The 19,862-nt window shown below is 49.0% G+C and overlaps 1 protein-coding gene and 1 long non-coding RNA gene across 4 annotated transcripts in view; both read left to right on the top strand.

Annotated features, from left to right (window-relative positions):
* Positions 1-10,680, top strand: part of LOC147035481 (uncharacterized) — a 61,746-nt gene extending 51,066 nt beyond the window's left edge. For 2 of the 3 annotated variants that reach the window (XR_015062178.1, XR_015062205.1), the window contains exon 3: positions 1,799-2,355. This is a non-coding gene — a long non-coding RNA (uncharacterized LOC147035481). Of the gene's footprint in view, positions 1-1,798; positions 2,356-10,306 lie in introns of those variants that run through there. The other variant, XR_015062187.1, reaches the window with a different exon arrangement.
* A 3,195-nt stretch (positions 10,681-13,875) lies between these two features.
* Positions 13,876-19,862, top strand: part of NPLOC4 (NPL4 homolog, ubiquitin recognition factor) — a 65,525-nt gene continuing 59,538 nt past the window's right edge. The window contains exons 1-5 of the mRNA XM_085899122.1: positions 13,876-14,009; positions 17,572-17,652; positions 18,667-18,779; positions 18,936-19,160; positions 19,380-19,428. Coding sequence (XP_085755248.1) covers positions 13,992-14,009; positions 17,572-17,652; positions 18,667-18,779; positions 18,936-19,160; positions 19,380-19,428 — 486 coding nt within the window. The 5' untranslated portion in view covers positions 13,876-13,991. The remainder of the gene's footprint in view (positions 14,010-17,571; positions 17,653-18,666; positions 18,780-18,935; positions 19,161-19,379; positions 19,429-19,862) is intronic.

Below are 19,862 nucleotides of genomic sequence, written 5' to 3'. Positions count from 1 at the left end.
TGTTGCACTTTCAGAGATACAGAGGTCCAAAGTTTTTCCGTTTTTCTAATATTGCTGCCATACTACGTAACCTATGACGTCATAATTATTGTTGAAACATTGTACATGAGTAGTCGCACCAATGGTGAAAATTTCAGAGTAGATAATGTTAATGGTGATGTTAACAGAGTAGATAATGATGATGTTAACAGAGTGGAGTGGTTCTGGAGAAAAACACAAAAGTTCTGTGCTGACAAACAAACAAACAGACAGACAACCGGACAAACAAACAAATGGACCCAAATACAATACCCTCTCCAAATCCTTCGGCAAGGGTAACAAACGGACCCAAAAGCAATATCCTCTCTTTCAGCAATGGTAATATGGGTGATGTTAACAGAGCAAGTAAGCATGATGTAAACAGAGTAGATAAACGTGATGTTAACAAAGTAGATAAGCATTACGTTAAAAGAGCAGGTAAGCATGATGTTAACAGAGTAGATAATGGTGATGCTAACAGAGTAGATAATGTGAATGGTGATGTTATCAGAGTAGATTATGTGAATGGTGATGTTATCAGAGTAGATAATGTGAATGGTGATGTTATCAGAGTAGATAATAGTGATGTTAACAGAGTAGATGATGTGAATGGTGATGTTAACAGAGTAGATAATGTGAATGGTGATGTTATCGGAGTAGATAATGTGAATGGTGATGTAATCAGAGTAGATAATGGTGATGTTAACAGAGTTGATAATGGTGATGTTAACAGAGTTGATAATGTTAATGGTGATGTTAACAGAGTCGATAATGGTGATGTTAACAGAGTAGATAATGTGAATGGTGATGTTATCAGAGTAGATAATGGTGATGTTAACAGAGTTGATAATGGTGATGTTAACAGAGTCGATAATGGTGATGTTAACAGAGTTGATAATGTTAATGGTGATGTTAGCAGAGTAGATGATGCTAATGGTGATGTTAACAGAGTATATAATGTGAATGGTCATGTTAACAGAGTATATAATGTGAAAGGTGATGTTATCAGAGTAGATAATGGTGATGTTAACAGAGTTGATAATGGTAATGGTGATGTTAACAGAGAAGATAATGGTAATGGTGATGTTAACAGAATTTATAACAGTGATGTTAATAAAGTACATAACGGTGATGTTAATAGTGTAGATAATGGTAATGGTGATGTTAACATGGCAGAAAATGGTAATGGTGATGTTAACAGAGTAGATAATGGTAATGGTGATGTTAACAGAGTCAATAATGGTGATGTTAACAGAGTCAATAATAGTGATGTTAACAGAGTCGATAATATTAATGGTGATGTTAACAGAGTAGATAATGGTAATGGTGATGTTAACAGAGTCAATAATGTTAATAGTGATGTTAACAGAGTCAATAATGGTGATGTTGACAGATTACATAATGATGATGTTAACAGAGTAGATAATGGTAATGGTGATGTTAACAGAGTCAATGGTGATGTTAACAGAGTCGATAATATTAATGGTGATGTTAGCAGAGTAGATAATGGTAATGGTGATGTTAACAGAGTAGTAATGGTGATGTTGACAGATTAGATAATGATAATGGTGATGTTAACAGAGTAGATAATGATGTTAAAAGAGTAGATAATGGTTATGTTGACAGACGAGATAATGATAATCGTGATGTTAACAGAGTAGATAATGGTGATGTTGACAGATTAGATAATGACAATGGTGATGTGAATAGAATAGATAATGTCAATGGTGATGTTAACAGAGTAGGTAATGTTAATGGTCGAGTCTTGCATTTCACTCAGGCTGACTGACAGGGTCTCCAAGCAGCCATCAAACTTCCAGACTGGTCTCCCATTGCTACTTTCTCCAACATCAACTGATCCTGGGAATTCTTTCAAAGAAACTTGCTCTCTCATGCACAGAATTATCCCCTCTCGTCTTCACTTGTCCTACCCTTCCTCTGGCCCATGGTTCACTGAAGCTTGTGGTGGGGCAGTTGTCCTGAAACAACTTGCCTTTTGCCTTATGGAAAGCAAACCCAAATGAGGGTAATCTCAGTTCCTTCCATAAAGCTCGAAACAAGTGTGTATCTACCCTCAGGAGAGCCAGAAAACAACATCATTCTAATATCAAGTCTAAACTCTCAAACCTCTCTCCCTCCTCCAAATTCTGGTGACGTCGAATCAAATCTGTTTTTGGTGTATGTTCCCCCTCCATCCCCTCCCTTACCTCAAATGGCCGCACTGCTGACACCGCACGTGAAAAGGCTGAATGCCGAAACTCGGTGTTTGCATCTAAATCAGGTCAGGTATGGGAGCATGTGCCAGAACAGCACATCGCTGCGTCCACTTTCCGCCTGTACTCCAGGGGCCTTCGTCTGGCCATCCCCCAGACAGATGCCAGGCCCATCCCCATCTCCTTGAGATGATGGTCAACCTGCTGCAACCATGAGGAACGTGGTCGCCCGATTGGCCTCCTCCACTCACGAGACTCCCTCGCTGAGAGAATCTGGTGAGCAGGATCAGCGTCAGGAAAACGAGCCACATGTCCATACAGCCGCAACTGACGCTCACGGACTATGCAGGTAACAAATCTCATCCGAGTCTCTCTCAGCAACCGCTCGTTGGACACAAAATCCGACCAGCGATAGCCAAGGATTTTCCGAAGAGACCTGGTACCAAAGGAATTAAGTCTCCATCTCAGATCCTTGGTCAGAGTCCAAGTCTCGCACCCATAGAGCAAGACTGGAAGGACCAAGGACCTGAAGACTTGGACTTTCGTCCTCCCGCACAGGTACCGGCAGCGCCACACCCCATGATCCAGTGAATCCATGACTCCCCAGGCCCGACCCAGACGTCTCTTGACCTCTGACTCGCAGCCAGCAGAGACATGAATATCACTGCCAAGGTAAGTGAATCTCTCCACGACCTCAACATCCTCACCACAAACAGACACAGACAGGACAGCAGCATCCAAGATGTCACCGAAAGCCTGGATCTTAGTTTTGACCCAAGAAACCCGTAATCCCAACGGCTCCGACTCCTCATTCAGCACCTCGAGGGCCCCCAAGAGGATGTCTAAAGTCTCCGCAAAGATGACTGCATCGTCTGCAAAATCAAGGTCCGAGATCTTGATATTCCCAAACGATGCACCGCAACTTGATCTCTCCGACATCCTCCCTAAAATCCAGTCCATACAAGTGCTGAAAAGTGTGGGGGCAAGTACACATCCCTGACGAAGTCCAGTAACAACTGGAAATAAGTCAGAGATGGTACCACCACACTTCACAGCACTCTCAGTACCAGAGTAGAGTTCAGACATCAGATCGATCAGTTTTGGTGGCACCCCACGAAGACCAAGAATCCTCCAGAGGACATCCCGATTCACTGAATCGAACGCTTTACAGAGATCAACATAGGCTGCAAGCAGCCCCTGCCGAAACTCTCGCCTGCGTTCGGTTAGGACACGAAGTGCAAGGATACGGTCAATAGTTGACCTCTTTGGTGTAAAGCCTGACTGCTCTGGACGCTGGTGCTCAAGCAGATGGTGGCGAACCCTATCGAGAATTATCCGAGCAAAGACCTTGCCCGGCACTGAGAGCAGCGTCACCCCTCGGTAGTTGTTGCAGTCTTGGCGATCACCCTTCCCTTTCCAGAGAGGGACAACAAGGCCCCTCTTCCAGTCAGTTGGGATGATGCCTGTGTTCCAGGCAGAGCACAAAACTGCATGCAACGACACGAGTGCAGCATTTCCACCAGCCTTGAGAAGTTCGGCATGGATGCCACAGATCCCTGGAGTTTTGCCCCATTTCAACTGGTTCACCGCAGCCCGTGTTTCCACAAGCAAAGGTGGACCACAGTTGATTCGAGGGTCAGCAACAGGGATTGTAACACCCTTGACGTCCAACTCGACAGCTGGGGGATCAGCCTGGTACAACCGCTCAAAGTAACCGGCCCAGCGGGCCTTCACTTCAGACTCCTCTGTCAAGAGCCTACCACTCTCTGCTCGAACTGCAGTGCTCCGAGGGATGGGCTTGGATGAACGTAATGCGCGAATTCCCCTGTAAGCGGGACGAGAATCACCTGTCCACAGGTGATGCTCTACCCCCTCACAGATTCCTCGCACATAGGCCTCCTTGTCCACCCTCAGTGCACTACAGTTTTATGCCTCAGCTCCCTGAACAGCTCAGCTCTGCCATTCAGCCTGGCCCTGCGACTCTGGTCAATGGTATCCAGTGTCCCTTGAGAGACAAAATTCTTCTTTGCCCTGCGGTGAGTTCCAAGACATCCACCGGCAACATCAAGGACGGTGGTCTTGAATGCGCTCCACAACTCTTCAGGACCCCCCAAGGCACCCAGACCCCCCAAGTGTCCACTCAGCCTGTTCGCAAACTCCTCAGCTACTCTCTCATCCCTGAGCTTGGCAACATCCAGCCTAGGCTGGGATGGTACCATTCTCCAGGATTTAAGGTGCAGCTTTAGAGTTGCTACAACAATCTTGTGGTCAGTATTGAGGAACTGAGCACTCCGGTAGACCCTGCAGTTCTGGATCATCCTCCAACGACCATCAATGAGGACATGGTCAATCTCCTTTGCCACACCGCCAGTGTTGGAATACCAAGTCCAGCGATGAGCTTGTGGGCGCTGAAACCATGAACCAGCCACCCTAAGTCCATGACTTCTTGCAAAGTCAAGGAACTTAGTGCTATTCTGGTTCATAGTTCCTGACCCATGGGGACCAACACACATCTCATAACCGTCCCTATCAGTTCCAGTCGATGCATTGAAATCCCCCAAAACTAGAAGTGTATCTCGTCTGGGGCACTGATCAACCACAGACTTGAGTGTGGCGTAGAATGCATCCTTCACGGTGAGATCACTCGCCTCAGTCGGAGCATAAACAGAGACCAGGGAAATGACACCTAAGGAGTGACGAATCCTTAATCTCATAATACGCTCGTTGACCGGTGTTACCTCAATTATCATTGGGGTCAGCTTATTGGACACAGCTACAGCAACTCCTTGGGTATGGTAACCATCAGAGCGACCAGACCAATAGTAGGTGTAACCACCCACCATTATCTCGCCGCAATCCGGTCTCCGAACCTCAGAGAGAGCTGCAATCCCGATGTGCAAACGCTTGAGCGCAGATGATAACAGAGACAGGTGATCATCCTCTCTTAGGGATAGGACATTCCAGGCACCCACCCGAAGGGACCGCCTCAGGTTAACCCAAGGAGACCGCCGTCTGGTGGACGACACCTCAGCACCACTCCGACACACTCTCTCGCAATCTGACCCATGGATGTTACCCCGTGGTTTCCCTCCTATCATCAAAGATTGGGGGTCCCGAAGGCTTTGCCCCAATCCCCTCATCCGGTGAGCTGCCCTGCGAAGGGAAGCTGCACAGGAGGTTCTCCCACGGAGTGGGTTTTCAGATTTTTTTGCGTTTTTGCGTTTTGCGGAATGAAGGGTTTTACGGTGGCTGGAGTGCAAATCCTGCCACCAACCTCCTAATAAGAAGTGACCCAATTGCAGGAGGACGTCCGCAGACACAGTTGGGCACTAGATATGGATGGCCGTTGGCTCACAAGGAGCTCCTCCGCCCTTTGACAGGTTTTGTTTTTAATCCTGCTGGGTGTCCATATCCAAACATCCTCCTCACCAGAAAACCTGGTGGGGGAGACGGTTTAGTCGCCGACAACCCGACCATGGAACAGGTTAGTACAGGTTTACATGGTACCTGTAGCAGGTCACAGATCGAACCTGACCTGACATAAATCTAAATCTAAATCTTGTGTCCGAAACCCATCGCTTTCTGTATCCACTTTACCCAGTCGCAGCCAGCTATTCCGGGACTCTGTGTCCTTTTCTTCTGACAAAGTGGTGAGCTTGCTGTCAAACCTCGACTCAGATTCTGCAACCAGTCCAGACGGCATAAGCCCACGTGTGCTAAAAACATGCTCCTCTGCTCTTGCTCATCCTCTGTCTGTTCTATTCACCCTCTCATTTGCTCAAGGTCATCTGCCATCTGCTTGGAAATCAGCAAACATTACCGCCCTGCATAAAAAAAGGTGCAAAAACAGATTTTACAACTCCAGACCAATCAGCCTTCTCCCAATCATCAGCAAGGTTATGGAATCCATCATCGCTTCAGACATTAAATCCTTCCTCTTCTCCAATGGCTTGATTTCTGATCATCAATTTGGCTTCAGACCAGGTCACTCTACCCTGGATATTCTGCTTTTTCTCTCCCAACAATGGATGGAAGTCCTCAATGCCAGACAGGAAATCAGAGCCATCCCAAGAGACATATCACGTGCTTTTGATACGGTCTGGCACCCTGCCCTGCTCACCAAACTCTCTTCCTATGGTATCCAAGGCCATCTCCACTCATTTACCTATATCTACATCTTATTACCTACATCTCATCTCACATTACCTACATCTCCACAGGTATCCAAGGCAGACTTCCTCTACTGTCGCAGCCAACATGTTGCCTAAATGAAGTTCTCTCATCCCCTCTTCCTGTCCAGGCTGGAGTTCCTCAAGGTAGCGTTCTGGGCCCTGTTCTTTTTCAGGTTTTCATCAATGATCTCTCCGACTCTCTGGAAAATCCTCTTTATCAATTTGCTGATGACTCCACCCTCTACCGTACCATATGTCATCCTTCAGACCGGCAAGCAGCAGCTTCTTCGCTCTCTGCAGACCTCTGGAAGAAGTCTCTGGAAGAAGTCCTTTCACTCAAGCTTCTGAGTCTCACTATCTGCCATAATGTTTCCTTGGAAAGCCAACATTTTTCAACCTGACCTCCAAAGCCAGTCGCCAACTGGGAATCCTCTGTCGTGCAAAGTACTTCCTTGACTCACCTAAGCTCCTGACCACATACAAAGCTTTCGTCCACAGCCTGATGGAGTACTGCACTCCCCTCTTGGGTGGTGCTCCTGCCTTTCACCGTTCTCGGCTTCATGCTGTGGAAACCAAAGCATTTAGGATCATTGGTATCTCCCACACTGAGGCTGAGTGTTTGGGCCTCTCACTCTCTCTCACTGCAGGCATGTCGGTCGTTTTTTCTGTCTTCTACCGTCTGCTCTCCGGTCTCACCACCCCCCCCCCGCCCCGCGTCCCTGCTGTCTGCAATATGTCCCATCCATATTTTCGCAGGGTGCTCAAAGTGCACCAGCAACCCCTGCTGGTAAAACCACCAAAATCATGAATCAGTGCTCACTTTCACTCTTTTATTCCTCTTTTTTCCTGCCTTTGGAATTTTGCTGCCTTTGGAATTTACTGCCTTTTTCTGTCTGGCCTGGGGAGTCATGATACATGTGATGGTCCCCACGGGTCTGGAACTGTGAACCTGAATAGCACTAAGTTCCTTGACTTTGCAAGAAGTTATGGACTTAGTGTGGCTGGTTCATGGTTTCAGCACCCACAGGCTCATCGCTGCACTTGGTATTCCAATGCTGGTGGTGTGGCAAAGGAGATTGACCATGTCCTCGTTGACGGTCGCTGGAGGATGATAAAGAACTGCAGGGTCTACCGGAGTGCTCAGTTCCTCAATACTGACCATAGGCTTGTTGTAGCAACTCTGAAGTTGCCGCTTAAATCCAGGAGAATAGTACCATCCCTCCACGGCTGGATGATGGCAAGTTCAAGGATCAGAAGGTAGCTGAGGAGTTTGCAAACAGGCTGAGTGGGGATTTGGGGTGTCTGGGTGCTTTGGGGGTCCTGAAGAGTTGTAGAGTGCCTTCAAGACTACCATCCTTGATGTTGCCAGTGGATGTCTTGGAACTCACTGGAGGGTGAAGAAGAATTTTGTCTCTCAAGGGACACTGGGTACCATTGACCAGAGTTGCGGGGCCAGGCTGAATGGCAGAGCTGAGCTGTTCAGGGAGCTAAGGCGTAAAACTGTACGTGCACTGAGGGTGGACAAGGAGGCCTATGTGCAAGAAATATGTGAGGGGGTAGAGCATCACCTGTGGTCAAGTGATTCTCGTCCCGTTTACAGGGGAATTCACGCATTGTGTTCCTCCAAGTCCGTCCCTTGGAGCACTGCAGTGAGAGCAGAGGGTGGTGGGCTCTTGACAGAGGAGTCCGAATTGAAGGCCCACTGGGCCGGTTACTTTGAGCGGTTGTACCAGGCTGATCCACCAGCTGTCGAGTTGGATGTCAGGGGTGTTACTATCCCTATTGCTGACCCTCCAATCCACTGCGGTCCACCTTCGTTTGTGGAAACACAGACTGCAGTGAACCAGTTGAAATGGAGTAAAGCTCTGAGGACTTGTGGCATCCATGCTGAACTTCTCAAGGCTGGTGGAAATGCTGCTCTCGTGTCGTTGCATGCAGTTTTGTGCTCTGCCTGGAACACAGGCATCATCCCAACTGACTGGAAGAGGGGCCTTGTTGTTCCTCTATGGAAAGGGAAGGGTGATCGCCAAGACTGCAACAACTACCGAGGGGTGACGCTGCTCTCTGTACTGGGCAAGGTCTTTGCTCGGATAATTCTTGATAGGGTTTGCCACCATCTGCTTGAGCACCAGCGTCCAGAGCAGTCAGGCTTTATACCAAATAGGTCAACGATTGACCGTATCCTTGCTCTTCGGGTCCTCACTGAACGCAGATGAGAGCTTCGGCAGGGGCTGCTTGCAGCCTCTGTTTATCTCTGTAAATAAAGCGTTTGATTAAGTGAATCGGGATGCTCTCTGGAAGATTGTTGGTCTTCGTGGGGTGCCACCTAAACTGATTGATCTGCTGTCTGAACTATACTCTGGTACTGAGAGTGCTGTGAGATGTGGTGGTATAATCTCTGACTTATTTCCAGTTGTTACTGGAGTTCGTCAGGGGTGTGTACTGGCCCCCACACTTTTCAGCCCTTGTATGGACTGGATTCTGGGGAGGATGTTGGAGAGATCAAGTTGCAGTACATCGTTTGGGAATGTCAAGATCTCTGACCTTGATTTCGCAGATGATGCAGTCATCTTTGCAGAGACTCTAGATATCCTTTTGGGGGCCCTTGAGGTGCTGAATGAGCAGTCGGAGCCGCTGGGATTAGGGGTTTCCTTGGTCAACACTAAGATCCAGGCTTTCAGTGACATCTTGGATGCTGCTGTTCTGTATGTGCCTGTTTGTGGTGAGGATGTTGAGGTTACGGAGAGATTTACTTACCTGGCAGTGATATTCATGTCTCTGCCGGCTGTGAGTCAGAAGTCAATCGACGTCTGGGTCGGGCCTGGGGAGTCATGGATTCACTGGATCATGGGGTGTGGCGCTGCCGATACCTGTGCGGGAGGACGATAGTCCGCATCTTCAGGTCCTTGGTGCTTCCAGTCTTGCTCTATGGATGCGAGACTTCGACTCTTTCCAAGGATCTGAGACGAAGACTTAATTCTTTTGGTACCAGATCTCTTCAGAGAATCCTTGGCTATTAATGGATGGACTTTGTGTCCAATAAGCAGTTGCTGAGACAGACTCAAATGAGATTTGTTACCTGCATGGTCTGTGAGCATCAGCTGCGGCTGTATGTACATGTGGCTCGTTTTCCTGACGCTGATCCTGCTCACCAGATTCTCTCAGCGAGGGAGTGTCATGAGTGGAGGAGGCCAATGGGCCGACCACGTTCCTCCTGGTTGCAGCAGGTGGATCGGCATCTCAAGGAGATGGGGATGGGCCTGGCATCTGCCTGGGGGGATGGCCAGACGGAGGCCCCTGGAGTACCGGCGGAAAGTGGACGCAGCGATGCTCTACTCCGGCGCATGATCCCATACCTGACCTGACCTGAGCTGATCCTGTGTACATGTTGAACTCCGGATGTGGAACCAAGTGGTTATCTGGCATCCTTATCGACAACATTGTTGAAATGATGTTTCTTGTGAAGTTGTGTGACGGTAGGTGCATACGTAAACATGTTGACCAACTCAGGTTACGTCATGGGGAGCCAAACATTGAATCGGCTCATGTGGCTTTGTCACCCACTCCTGAATTAACACCACCTGCGTTTGAACCTGAGGTGTTTCCTCATGAAAGCTTTTGACCCATCAATGCACCTGAACTCCTTCCTGACCTTATTCCCCTTATTGAGGAAGCCCACAGCAGTTGCAAGTAGCTCGTGTCTGTAAGTCTCCTGAGCATCTTGATTTGTTAAAAAAACAAGGGGGGGGTGAGATAAAGATGTATCAGTAATTTATGATAATGTATGCATACATGGGTGCACCGGGGCGTGGTTAGGGAGAGTCACGTGACCCGCCCATGTTCCTGTGCTACACTGTGCTGTGTTGTACCCTGTGCTAATTAAACCTGTTGTTCCCATTTCAGAGCCTTCGTCCGAGTCCATTGATTACATTACATCCCTCTACTTTCTTCCTTTGCTCCACGTATGAGTTCTCCAGCTGAGTACATACTAAGTATACGACTACGATCCTTTACGTTCTTCTCAGGTCAGGTCAGGTATGGGAGCATGTGCCAGAACAGCCCGTCGCTGCGTCCACTTTCCGCCGGTACTCCAGGGGCCTCCGTCTGGCCATCCCCCAGGCAGATGCCAGGCCCATCCCCATCTCCTTGAGATGATGGTCAACCTGTTGCAACCATGAGGCACGTGGTCGACCCACTGGCCTCCTCCACTCATGAGACTCCCTCGCTGAGAGAATCTGGTGAGCAGGATCAGAGTCAGGAAAACGAGCCACATGTCCATACAGCCGCAACTGACGCTCACGGACTATGCAGGTAACAAATCTCATCCGAGTCTCTCTCAGCAACCGCTCGTTGGACACAAAATCCGACCAGCGATAGCCAAGGATTCTCCGAAGAGACCTGGTACCAAAGGAATTAAGTCTCCGTCTCAGATCCTTGGTCAGAGTCCAAGTCTCGCACCTATAGAGCAAGACTGGAAGTACCAAGGACCTGAAGACTCGGACTTTCGTCCTCCCGCACAGGTACCGGCAGCGCCACACCCCATGATCCAGTGAATCCATGACTCCCCAGGCCCGATCCAGACGTCTATTGACCTCTGACTCGCAGCCAGCAGAGACATGAATATCACTGCCAAGGTAAGTGAATCTCTCCACGACCTCAACATCCTCACCACAAACAGACACAGACAGGACAGCAGCATCCAAGATGTCACCGAAAGCCTGGATCTTAGTTTTGACCCAAGAAACCCGTAATCCCAACGGCTCCGACTCCTCATTCAGCACCTCGAGGGCCCCCAAGAGGATGTCTAAAGTCTCCGCAAAGATGACTGCATCATCTGCAAAGTCAAGGTCCGAGATCTTGACATTCCCAAATGACGCACCGCAACTTGATCTCTCCGACATCCTTCCGAGAATCCAGTCCATACAAGTGCTGAAAAGTGTGGGGGCATGTACACAACCCTGACGAACTCCAGTAACAACTGGAAATAAGTCAGAGATGGTACCACCACACTTCACAGCACTCTCAGTACCAGAGTAGAGTTCAGACATCAGATCGATCAGTTTTGGTGGCACCCCACGAAGACCAAGAATCCTCCAGAGGACATCCCGATTCACTGAATCGAACGCTTTACAGAGATCAACATAGGCTGCAAGCAACCCCTGCTGAAACTCTCGTCTGCGTTCGGTGAGGACACGAAGTGCAAGGATACGGTCAATCGTTGACCTCTTTGGTGTAAAGCCTGACTGCTCTGGACGCTGGTGCTCAAGCAGATGGTGGCGAACCCTATCGAGAATTATCCGAGCAATGACGTTGCCCGGCACTGAGAGCAGCGTCACCCCTCGGTAGTTGTTGCAGTCTTGGCGATCACCCTTCCCTTTCCAGAGAGGAACAACAAGGCCCCTCTTCCAGTCAGTTGGGATGATGCCTGTGTTCCAGGCAGAGCACAAAACTGCATGCAACGACACGAGTGCAGCATTTCCACCAGCCTTGAGAAGTTCGGCATGGATGCCACAGATCCCTGGAGCTTTGCCCCGTTTCAACTGGTTCACCGCAGCCCGTGTTTCCACAAGCGTAGGTGGACCACAGTTGATTCGAGGGTCAGCAACAGGGATTGTAACACCCTTGACGTCCAACTCGACAGTTGGGGGATCAGCCTGGTACAACCGCTCAAAGTAACCGGCCCAGCGGGCCTTCACTTCAGACTCCTCTGTCAAGAGCCTACCACTCTCTGCTCGAACTGCAGTGCTCCGAGGGATGGGCTTGGATGAACGTAATGCGCGAATTCCCCTGTAAGCGGGACGAGAATCACCTGTCCACAGGTGATGCTCTACCCCCTCACAGATTCCTCGCACATAGTCCTCCTTGTCCACCCTCAGTGCACGTACAGTTTTACGCCTCAGCTCCCTGAACAGCTCAGCTCTGCCATTCAGCCTGGCCCTGCGACTCTGGTCAATGGTATCCAGTGTCCCTTGAGAGACAAAATTCTTGTTTGCCCTGCGGTGAGTTCCAAGACATCCACCGGCAACATCAAGGACGGTGGTCTTGAATGCGCTCCACAACTCTTCAGGACCCCTCAAACCACCCAGACCCCCCAAGTGTCCACTCAGCCTGTTCGCAAACTCCTCAGCTACTCTCTCATCCCTGAGCTTGGCAACATCCAGCCTCGGCTGGGATGGTACCATTCTCCAGGATTTAAGGTGCAGCTTTAGAGTTGCTACAACAAGCCTGTGGTCAGTATTGAGGAACTGAGCACTCCGGTAGACCCTGCAGTTCTGGATCATCCTCCAATGACCGTCAATGAGGACATGGTCAATCTCCTTTGCCACACCGCCAGCGTTGGAATACAAAGTCCAGCGATGAGCTTGTGGGCGCTGAAACCATGAACCAGCCACCCTAAGTCCATGACTTATTGCAAAGTCAAGGAACTTAGTGCTATTCTGGTTCATAGTTCCTGACCCATGGGGACCAACACACACCTCATAACCGTCCCTATCAGTTACAGTCGATGCATTGAAATCCCCCAAGACTAGAAGTGTATCTCGTCTGGGGCACTGATCAACCACAGACTCGAGTGTGGCGTAGAATGCATCCTTCACGGTGAGATCACTCGCCTCAGTCGGAGCATAAACAGAGACCAGGGAAATGACACCTAAGGATTGACGAATCCTTAATCTCATAATACGCTCGTTGACCGGTGTTACCTCAATTATCATTGGGGTCAGCTTATTGGACACAGCTACAGCAACTCCTTGGGTATGGTAACCATCAGAGGGACCAGACCAATAGTAGGTGTAACCACCCACCATTATCTCGCCGCAATCCGGTCTCCGAACCTCAGAGAGAGCTGCAATCCCGATGTCCAAACGCTTGAGCTCAGATGATAACAGAGACAGGTGATCATCCTCTCTTCGGGATAGGACATTCCAGGCACCCACCCGAAGGGACCGCCTCAGGTTAACCCAAGGAGACCGCCGTCTGGTGGACGACACCTCAGCACCACTCCGACACACTCTCCCGCAATCTGACCCAGGGATGTTACCCCGTGGTTTCCCTCCTATCAAAGATTGGGGGTCCCGAAGGCTTTGCCCCAATCCCGTCATCCGGTGAGCTGCCCTGCGAAGGGAAGCCTGCACAGGAGGTACTCCCACGGAGTGGGTTTTCAGATTTTTTTTGCGTTTTTGCGTTTTGCGGAATGAAGGGTTTTACAGTGGCCGGAGTGCAAATCCTGCCACCAACCTCCTAATAAAAAGTGACCCAACTGCAGGAGGACGTCCGCAGACACAGTTGGGCACTAGATATGGATGGCCGTTGGCTCACAAGGAGCTCCTCCGCCCTCCGCCCATTCTTCTCGCTTGTGTTTATTTGCACGTTTAATGACGGCCATGATGTTATAGTGAGTGTCAGTGCTCTCGACATTCGACCTCGTAATATTGCAAACTGAAATCGAGGAGGGTTGTTGAAAGCACCTAAAGAATAAAGAAATTAACCTGAGAAAGAAAGAAGGGGATATTGATCGAAGATTCGGATGTGGAAATGATTGGTGAAGGAAAGTGAAGGAACTTTGACCGGAAATGACGTGGTCCAATTCATGATGGCGGACGGTGTGGTGAGTGTCCTGCTTCAATCAGCAATGTAATGAGTGAACGTTTGTCGAGAGAGAAGGCTCTTTTTGAGGGGGTTTAGTTACCATGAAATGTTAACAGGGGTACATAATGGTGATGAGGGTTGACTGGTTCGTACCATTTACTGTTAGTATATTCCAGCGTCAATGAGGGATTGTTGTGGTGAAGAATGGCTTTTAAAGAAGATCCAAGTGGAAGTGCAGAATGTGAAGAAGAAGTTAGGAAAATGTATCAATCCCTATCCTTCTTCCCTCATCCCACATGATACTCGGAAAGCTCAAAACCGCGAGACAAGAATCTGACCTGAACACTGGTACCCAATCGGACGTATTAAACTTCCATGAGTGAATGCAAGCAGATACGTAGTCGGCTTAATGGAGCCTCCGTCCTGCACAGCTTTGCGCCGGGGCAGCTGGGGAAGGGGCGTGTAGCGTTAGAATGTGCATGTGTGGTGTGCAGGTTTAGTTTGTCAATGTGGTGAATGGATACACTCCTCAATCACTTTTCACGCTCACACCAATCACTCATCACTCACCAATCACGCTCGCACCAATCCCTCATCACTCACACACCAATCCCTCATCACTCACACACCAATCCCTCATCAGTCACACCAATCCCTCATCAGTCACACACCAATCCCTCATCAGTCACACACCAATCCCTCATCACTCACACACCAATCCCTCATCAGTCACACACCAATCCCTCATCACGCTCACACCAATCCCTCACCACGCTCACACCAATCCCTCATCACGCTCACACCAATCCCTCATCACGCTCACACCAATCCCTCATCACGCTCACACCAATCCCTCATCACGCTCACACCAATCCCTCATCACGCTCACACCAATCCCTCATCACGCTCACACCAATCCCTCATCACGCTCACACCAATCCCTCATCACGCTCACACCAATCCCTCATCACGCTCACACCAATCCCTCATCACGCTCACACCAATCCCTCATCACGCACCGATCCCTCATCACGCACCGATCCCTCATCACGCACCGATCCCTCATCACGCACCGATCCCTCATCACGCACCGATCCCTCATCACGCACCGATCCCTCATCACGCACCAATCCCTCATCACGCTCACATCAATTCCTCATCAGTCACACAACAATCCCTCATCAGTCACACAACAATCCCTCATCAGTCACACAACAATCCCTCATCACGCTCACACACCAATCCCTCATCAGGCACCAATCCCTCATCAGGCACCAATCCCTCATCACGCACCAATCCCTCATCACACACCAATCCCTCATCACGCACCAATCCCTCATCACGCACCAATCCCTCATCACGCACCAATCCCTCATCACGCACCAATCCCTCATCACTCTCACACTAATCCCTCATCACTCTCACACTAATCCCTCATCACTCTCACACAACAATCCCTCATCAGTCACAACAATCACGCTCACACCAATCCCTCATCACGCTCACACCAATCCCTCATCACGCTCACACCAATCCCTCATCACGCTCACACCAATCCCTCATCACGTTCACCAATCCCTCATCACGCTCACACCAATCCCTCATAATTCGCACAACCATCCCTCGTCACACACACACACACACCAATCCCTCGTCACGCTCACACTACAATCCCTCATCACGCTCACAACAATACCTCATCATTCACACAACAATCCCTCATCAGTCACACAACAATCCCTCATTAGTCAAACAACAATCCCTCATCAGTCACACAACAATCCCTCATCAGTCACACAACAATCCCTCATCAGTCACACAACAATCCCTCATCAGTCACACAACAATCCCTCATCAGTCACACAACAATCCCTCATCAGTCACACAACAATCCATCATCAGTCACACAACAATCCCTCATCAGTCACACAACAATCCCTCATCAGTCACACAACAATCCCTCATCAGTCACACAACAATCCCTCATCAGTCACACAACAATCCCTCATCAGTCACACAACAATCCCTCATCAGTCACACAACAATCCATCATCAGTCACACAACAATCCCTCATCAGTCACACAACAATCCCTCATCAGTCACACACCAATCCCTCATCAGTCACACAACAATCCCTCATCAGTCACACAACAATCCCTCATCACAATCACACAACAATCCCTCATCACAATCACACAACAATCCCTCATCACAATCACAAACAATCCCTCATCAGTCACGCTCACACCAATCCCTCGTCGCGCTCACACCAATCCCTCGTCGCGCTCACACCCATCCCTCGTCGCGCTCACACCCATCCCTCGTCGCTCTCACACCCATCCCTCGTCGCTCTCACACCCATCCCTCGTCGCTCTCACACTCATCCCTCGTCACTCTCACACCCAACCCTCGTCGCTCTCACACCAATCCCTCGTCACGCTAACACCAATCACTCACACCAATCCCTCATCAGTCATACAACAATACCTCATCACTCACACCAATCCCTCATCACTCACACCAATCCCTCATCACTCACACCAATCCCTCATCACTCACACCAATCCCTCATCACTCACACCAATCCCTCATCACTCACAACAATCCCTCATCAGTCACACAACAATCCCTCATCAGTCACACAACAATTCCTCATCACTCACACCAATCCCTCATCGCTCGCATCAATCCCTCATCACGCTCGCATCAATCCCTCATCACGCTCGCACCAATCCCTCATCACGCTCGCACCAATCCCTCATCACGCTCGCATCAATCCCTCATCACGCTCGCACCAATCCCTCATCACGCTCGCACCAATCCCTCATCACGCTCGCACCAATCCCTCATCACGCTCGCACCAATCCCTCATCACGCTCGCACCAATCCCTCATCACGCTCGCACCAATCCCTCATCACGCTCGCACCAATCCCTCATCACGCTCGCACCAATCCCTCATCACGCTCGCACCAATCCCTCATGACGCTCGCACCAATCCCTCATCACGCTCGCACCAATCCCTCATCACGCTCGCACCAATCCCTCATCACGCTCGCACCAATCCCTCATGACGCTCGCCAATCCGTCATCATGCCCACACCAATCCCCGTTTTCCCGCACCAGTCCTTCGTAGTCTCAAAACAATCCATCACAGTCTCGCCTTACGTCCCACGTCATCTCACGGCCCATGTTGTCTCACGTCCCACGTTGTCTCACGTCCCACGTTGTCTCATGTCCCACATCGTCTCACATCCCATGTTGTCTCACGTCCCACATCATCTCGCATCTATACGTCATGTTCAGTCCCTCATAATTTCCCATTTAGCCATCAATCATGGTATCTAGATGTTCTTCAACACCCTCCCTCTGACCTCCCCCCCCCACATCTCCCCCTGCACCCCTCCCCACTGTCCTGCTGCTTCTCTTCCATTTACCATCGCTCCCATTTTCACTCTTTTTCAGTCTTTCTTTTCTGTTCCTTTTTACTCTTAGTTTCTCCTCTGCTGTTGTTGTTGTTGTTGAATTCTATTTTTTTGTCTTTCTTGCCCAAACTGGCCTTTTACACAAACTTTTGTGAAGACAATTCGAGTGCAGTCCCCAGAAGGCACCAAACGCATCTGCTCAACAAAACGAGAGTCTGCATCTTCATTTGTCAAGAAGGTAAGAATGCATTCCTTTAACTATCTTAATGTCTTCCTGCCGTTTATTATGATTACAGTACTAAACCGAGCTGTTATTCCAGTACAATTGTAGTACTTTTGTGAGTTTGTGTGTTTGTGTTTGGGGATGTGTTCCCTATAGCGCCACCTGGTGGTGGTACGAGATGGTATTACAAGTCAGCCATGGAAATGACTTGCAATTTTGCACTGAACACATGTCGAAGTGCAAGTACTTTACTGACACTCACCAGATGGAGGGGGTATTGCTCTTCTTTTATACATGTTCTAGGCTCATGGAAGAGCTATGATGAGGAACAAAATCAGGACACAACACAACAAAGGAAACAACGGGAGAAAGGGGAAACACCAACGGCAGGGAGGAGAGAGAAAGTATATGGAGAGGGACAAACAAGGGATGCAGGTAACAACGAGGGGTAAGGGAGAACGCAAAGGGTGGACAACATGGATACATAAGCAAAATGTTGGGAGGGGTGCGGGGTGGTTTAACGGGTGGAGAAAAAAAATCGTGATTTTTGGATGGGGGATGTTTTGAGATGGTGGTGAACAGCTGTCTTGAAAACATGGAGGGAAGAATGTGATTGAAGAGGTGGTTCCACAGGTGGGGGCAAAGAGGAATAAATAAGTGAAGATGAGCAGTGATTCTTGATTTAGGCAGTTTCTTGAGGAGGGGTTTCTGGTGGACCACGTACGTAGCTGGTTGGGGGGGGGTGGGGGAGGGGGAGACAAAGCACGGAGAGGGCAGAGGGTGCACAATCGCACATTGTTTTGCTCGTTTCCTTCTTCCCCAGGGAGTGGGTGTTTCAAGTAATCATATTCCAGTAATAATAAATTTTGTCTGTCTCTCTCTGTCAGCAAGAGATCTCTGGATGGATTTGGACGAAACTTGGTGGACAGGTTGCGTGTGTGCCAAGGACGAATTGATTAGATTTTGGTGAAGATCTGGATCCGAGAGTTTTGAAATGTTTCGTTGTGCTCATGTTGTTTCTCTGTACAGGTGGCAAAAGAATTTGGATTCTCTGACAATGGCTTCACATTGTTCAAGGGCAGAAACAAAACGGATGCTGTTAACCACAAATCGCGTCTGTCTCTCTCGGCCATGGACATCAAGTAAAATTGCTCTGCACCTGTGCTGTGTCGCACATTTGAGTTTTGTTTGTGGGGTTGTATGCATGAGAGCAGGCCAGCTGCACTTAGAGAGGAGAGGCTTTCAGGATTCCTGAGTGGATCTCTTCTGCATCCCTCGACCCGTCCCCTCCCTCCCAGACACGGAGATATGCTATACCTCATTCCCAATACAGTTCGCTCGATGTCTCCTCCCGACAATATGGACACCTCCAGCCCATCGTTGTCCCGACCCACCTCGACCTCGGTCCTGGGCTCTTCCTCAGTGCTCCAAAGCTCGCAGCAGCCTGCAATGGGAGAAGATGAAATCGACGTCTGCTTGGCTAAGCAGGATGGGAAAATTGATCGCATCCGTGATGCTCAACTGTGAGTCTGGAATGGCTTTTGATTATAATGCACCGGTTCTTTGGACTTGCACAATTTTTCATTTTTGCTCCAAAGCTCCACTTGGTCCGTAAGGGGTGAACTTAAGAATGATGGTTTGAGTTATTCTTTCTTTTTTGCAACATTTGTGCATAAATGTTGTTTGGTTGTGTCTCATCCTTCTCTCCCTTGACTTTATTTCTCTTGTGTGAGCTTCTGCAGGTGTCGTCATGGTCCGATGGGAAGATGTGTCCACTGCGTTCCTTTGGAGGTAACTTGTATGTCTCCTGTACTACTTGGGTAATTATTTAAGTAAAATCATCAGGGTTGAACGACTTTGGTTTGAACTAAAGTGATAAACGACAGACAATCAATAGATTATGGTAGCTTAACCATAACCATGTCATTTCTTAACCCTCCGGCGTAGTTAACCACCTCATTGTTTTACCCACCAATGCCATTAGTCACTTTACTGGTGCAGTTCGTCATACTCACTGATGACTTGATAACAAGGAAATGGAGAGCTTATGTAATGATCTGATTTTAAAAAAAGGGGATGGGGCGAGGGTGAGGGGCTTTCTGCTCCACGATCCCAGTGGTGGCTTCTGGGCCCTGATGAATCTTTTCATCCACATGTGTAAATGATTCATTGTTTCATGTGTTACTTGTTTAATATGCAACCGTTATGTAAAACTCTAAACCTAC

Source organism: Eptatretus burgeri, chromosome 1 (genome assembly GCF_056783735.1).
Source record: "Eptatretus burgeri isolate ZD-2024b chromosome 1, Ebu_testis_v1, whole genome shotgun sequence".
Classification (NCBI taxonomy): domain Eukaryota; kingdom Metazoa; phylum Chordata; class Myxini; order Myxiniformes; family Myxinidae; genus Eptatretus; species Eptatretus burgeri.
Note: the sequence above shows the minus strand (reverse complement) of the source record. Positions and strands in the feature narration are given on the sequence as shown.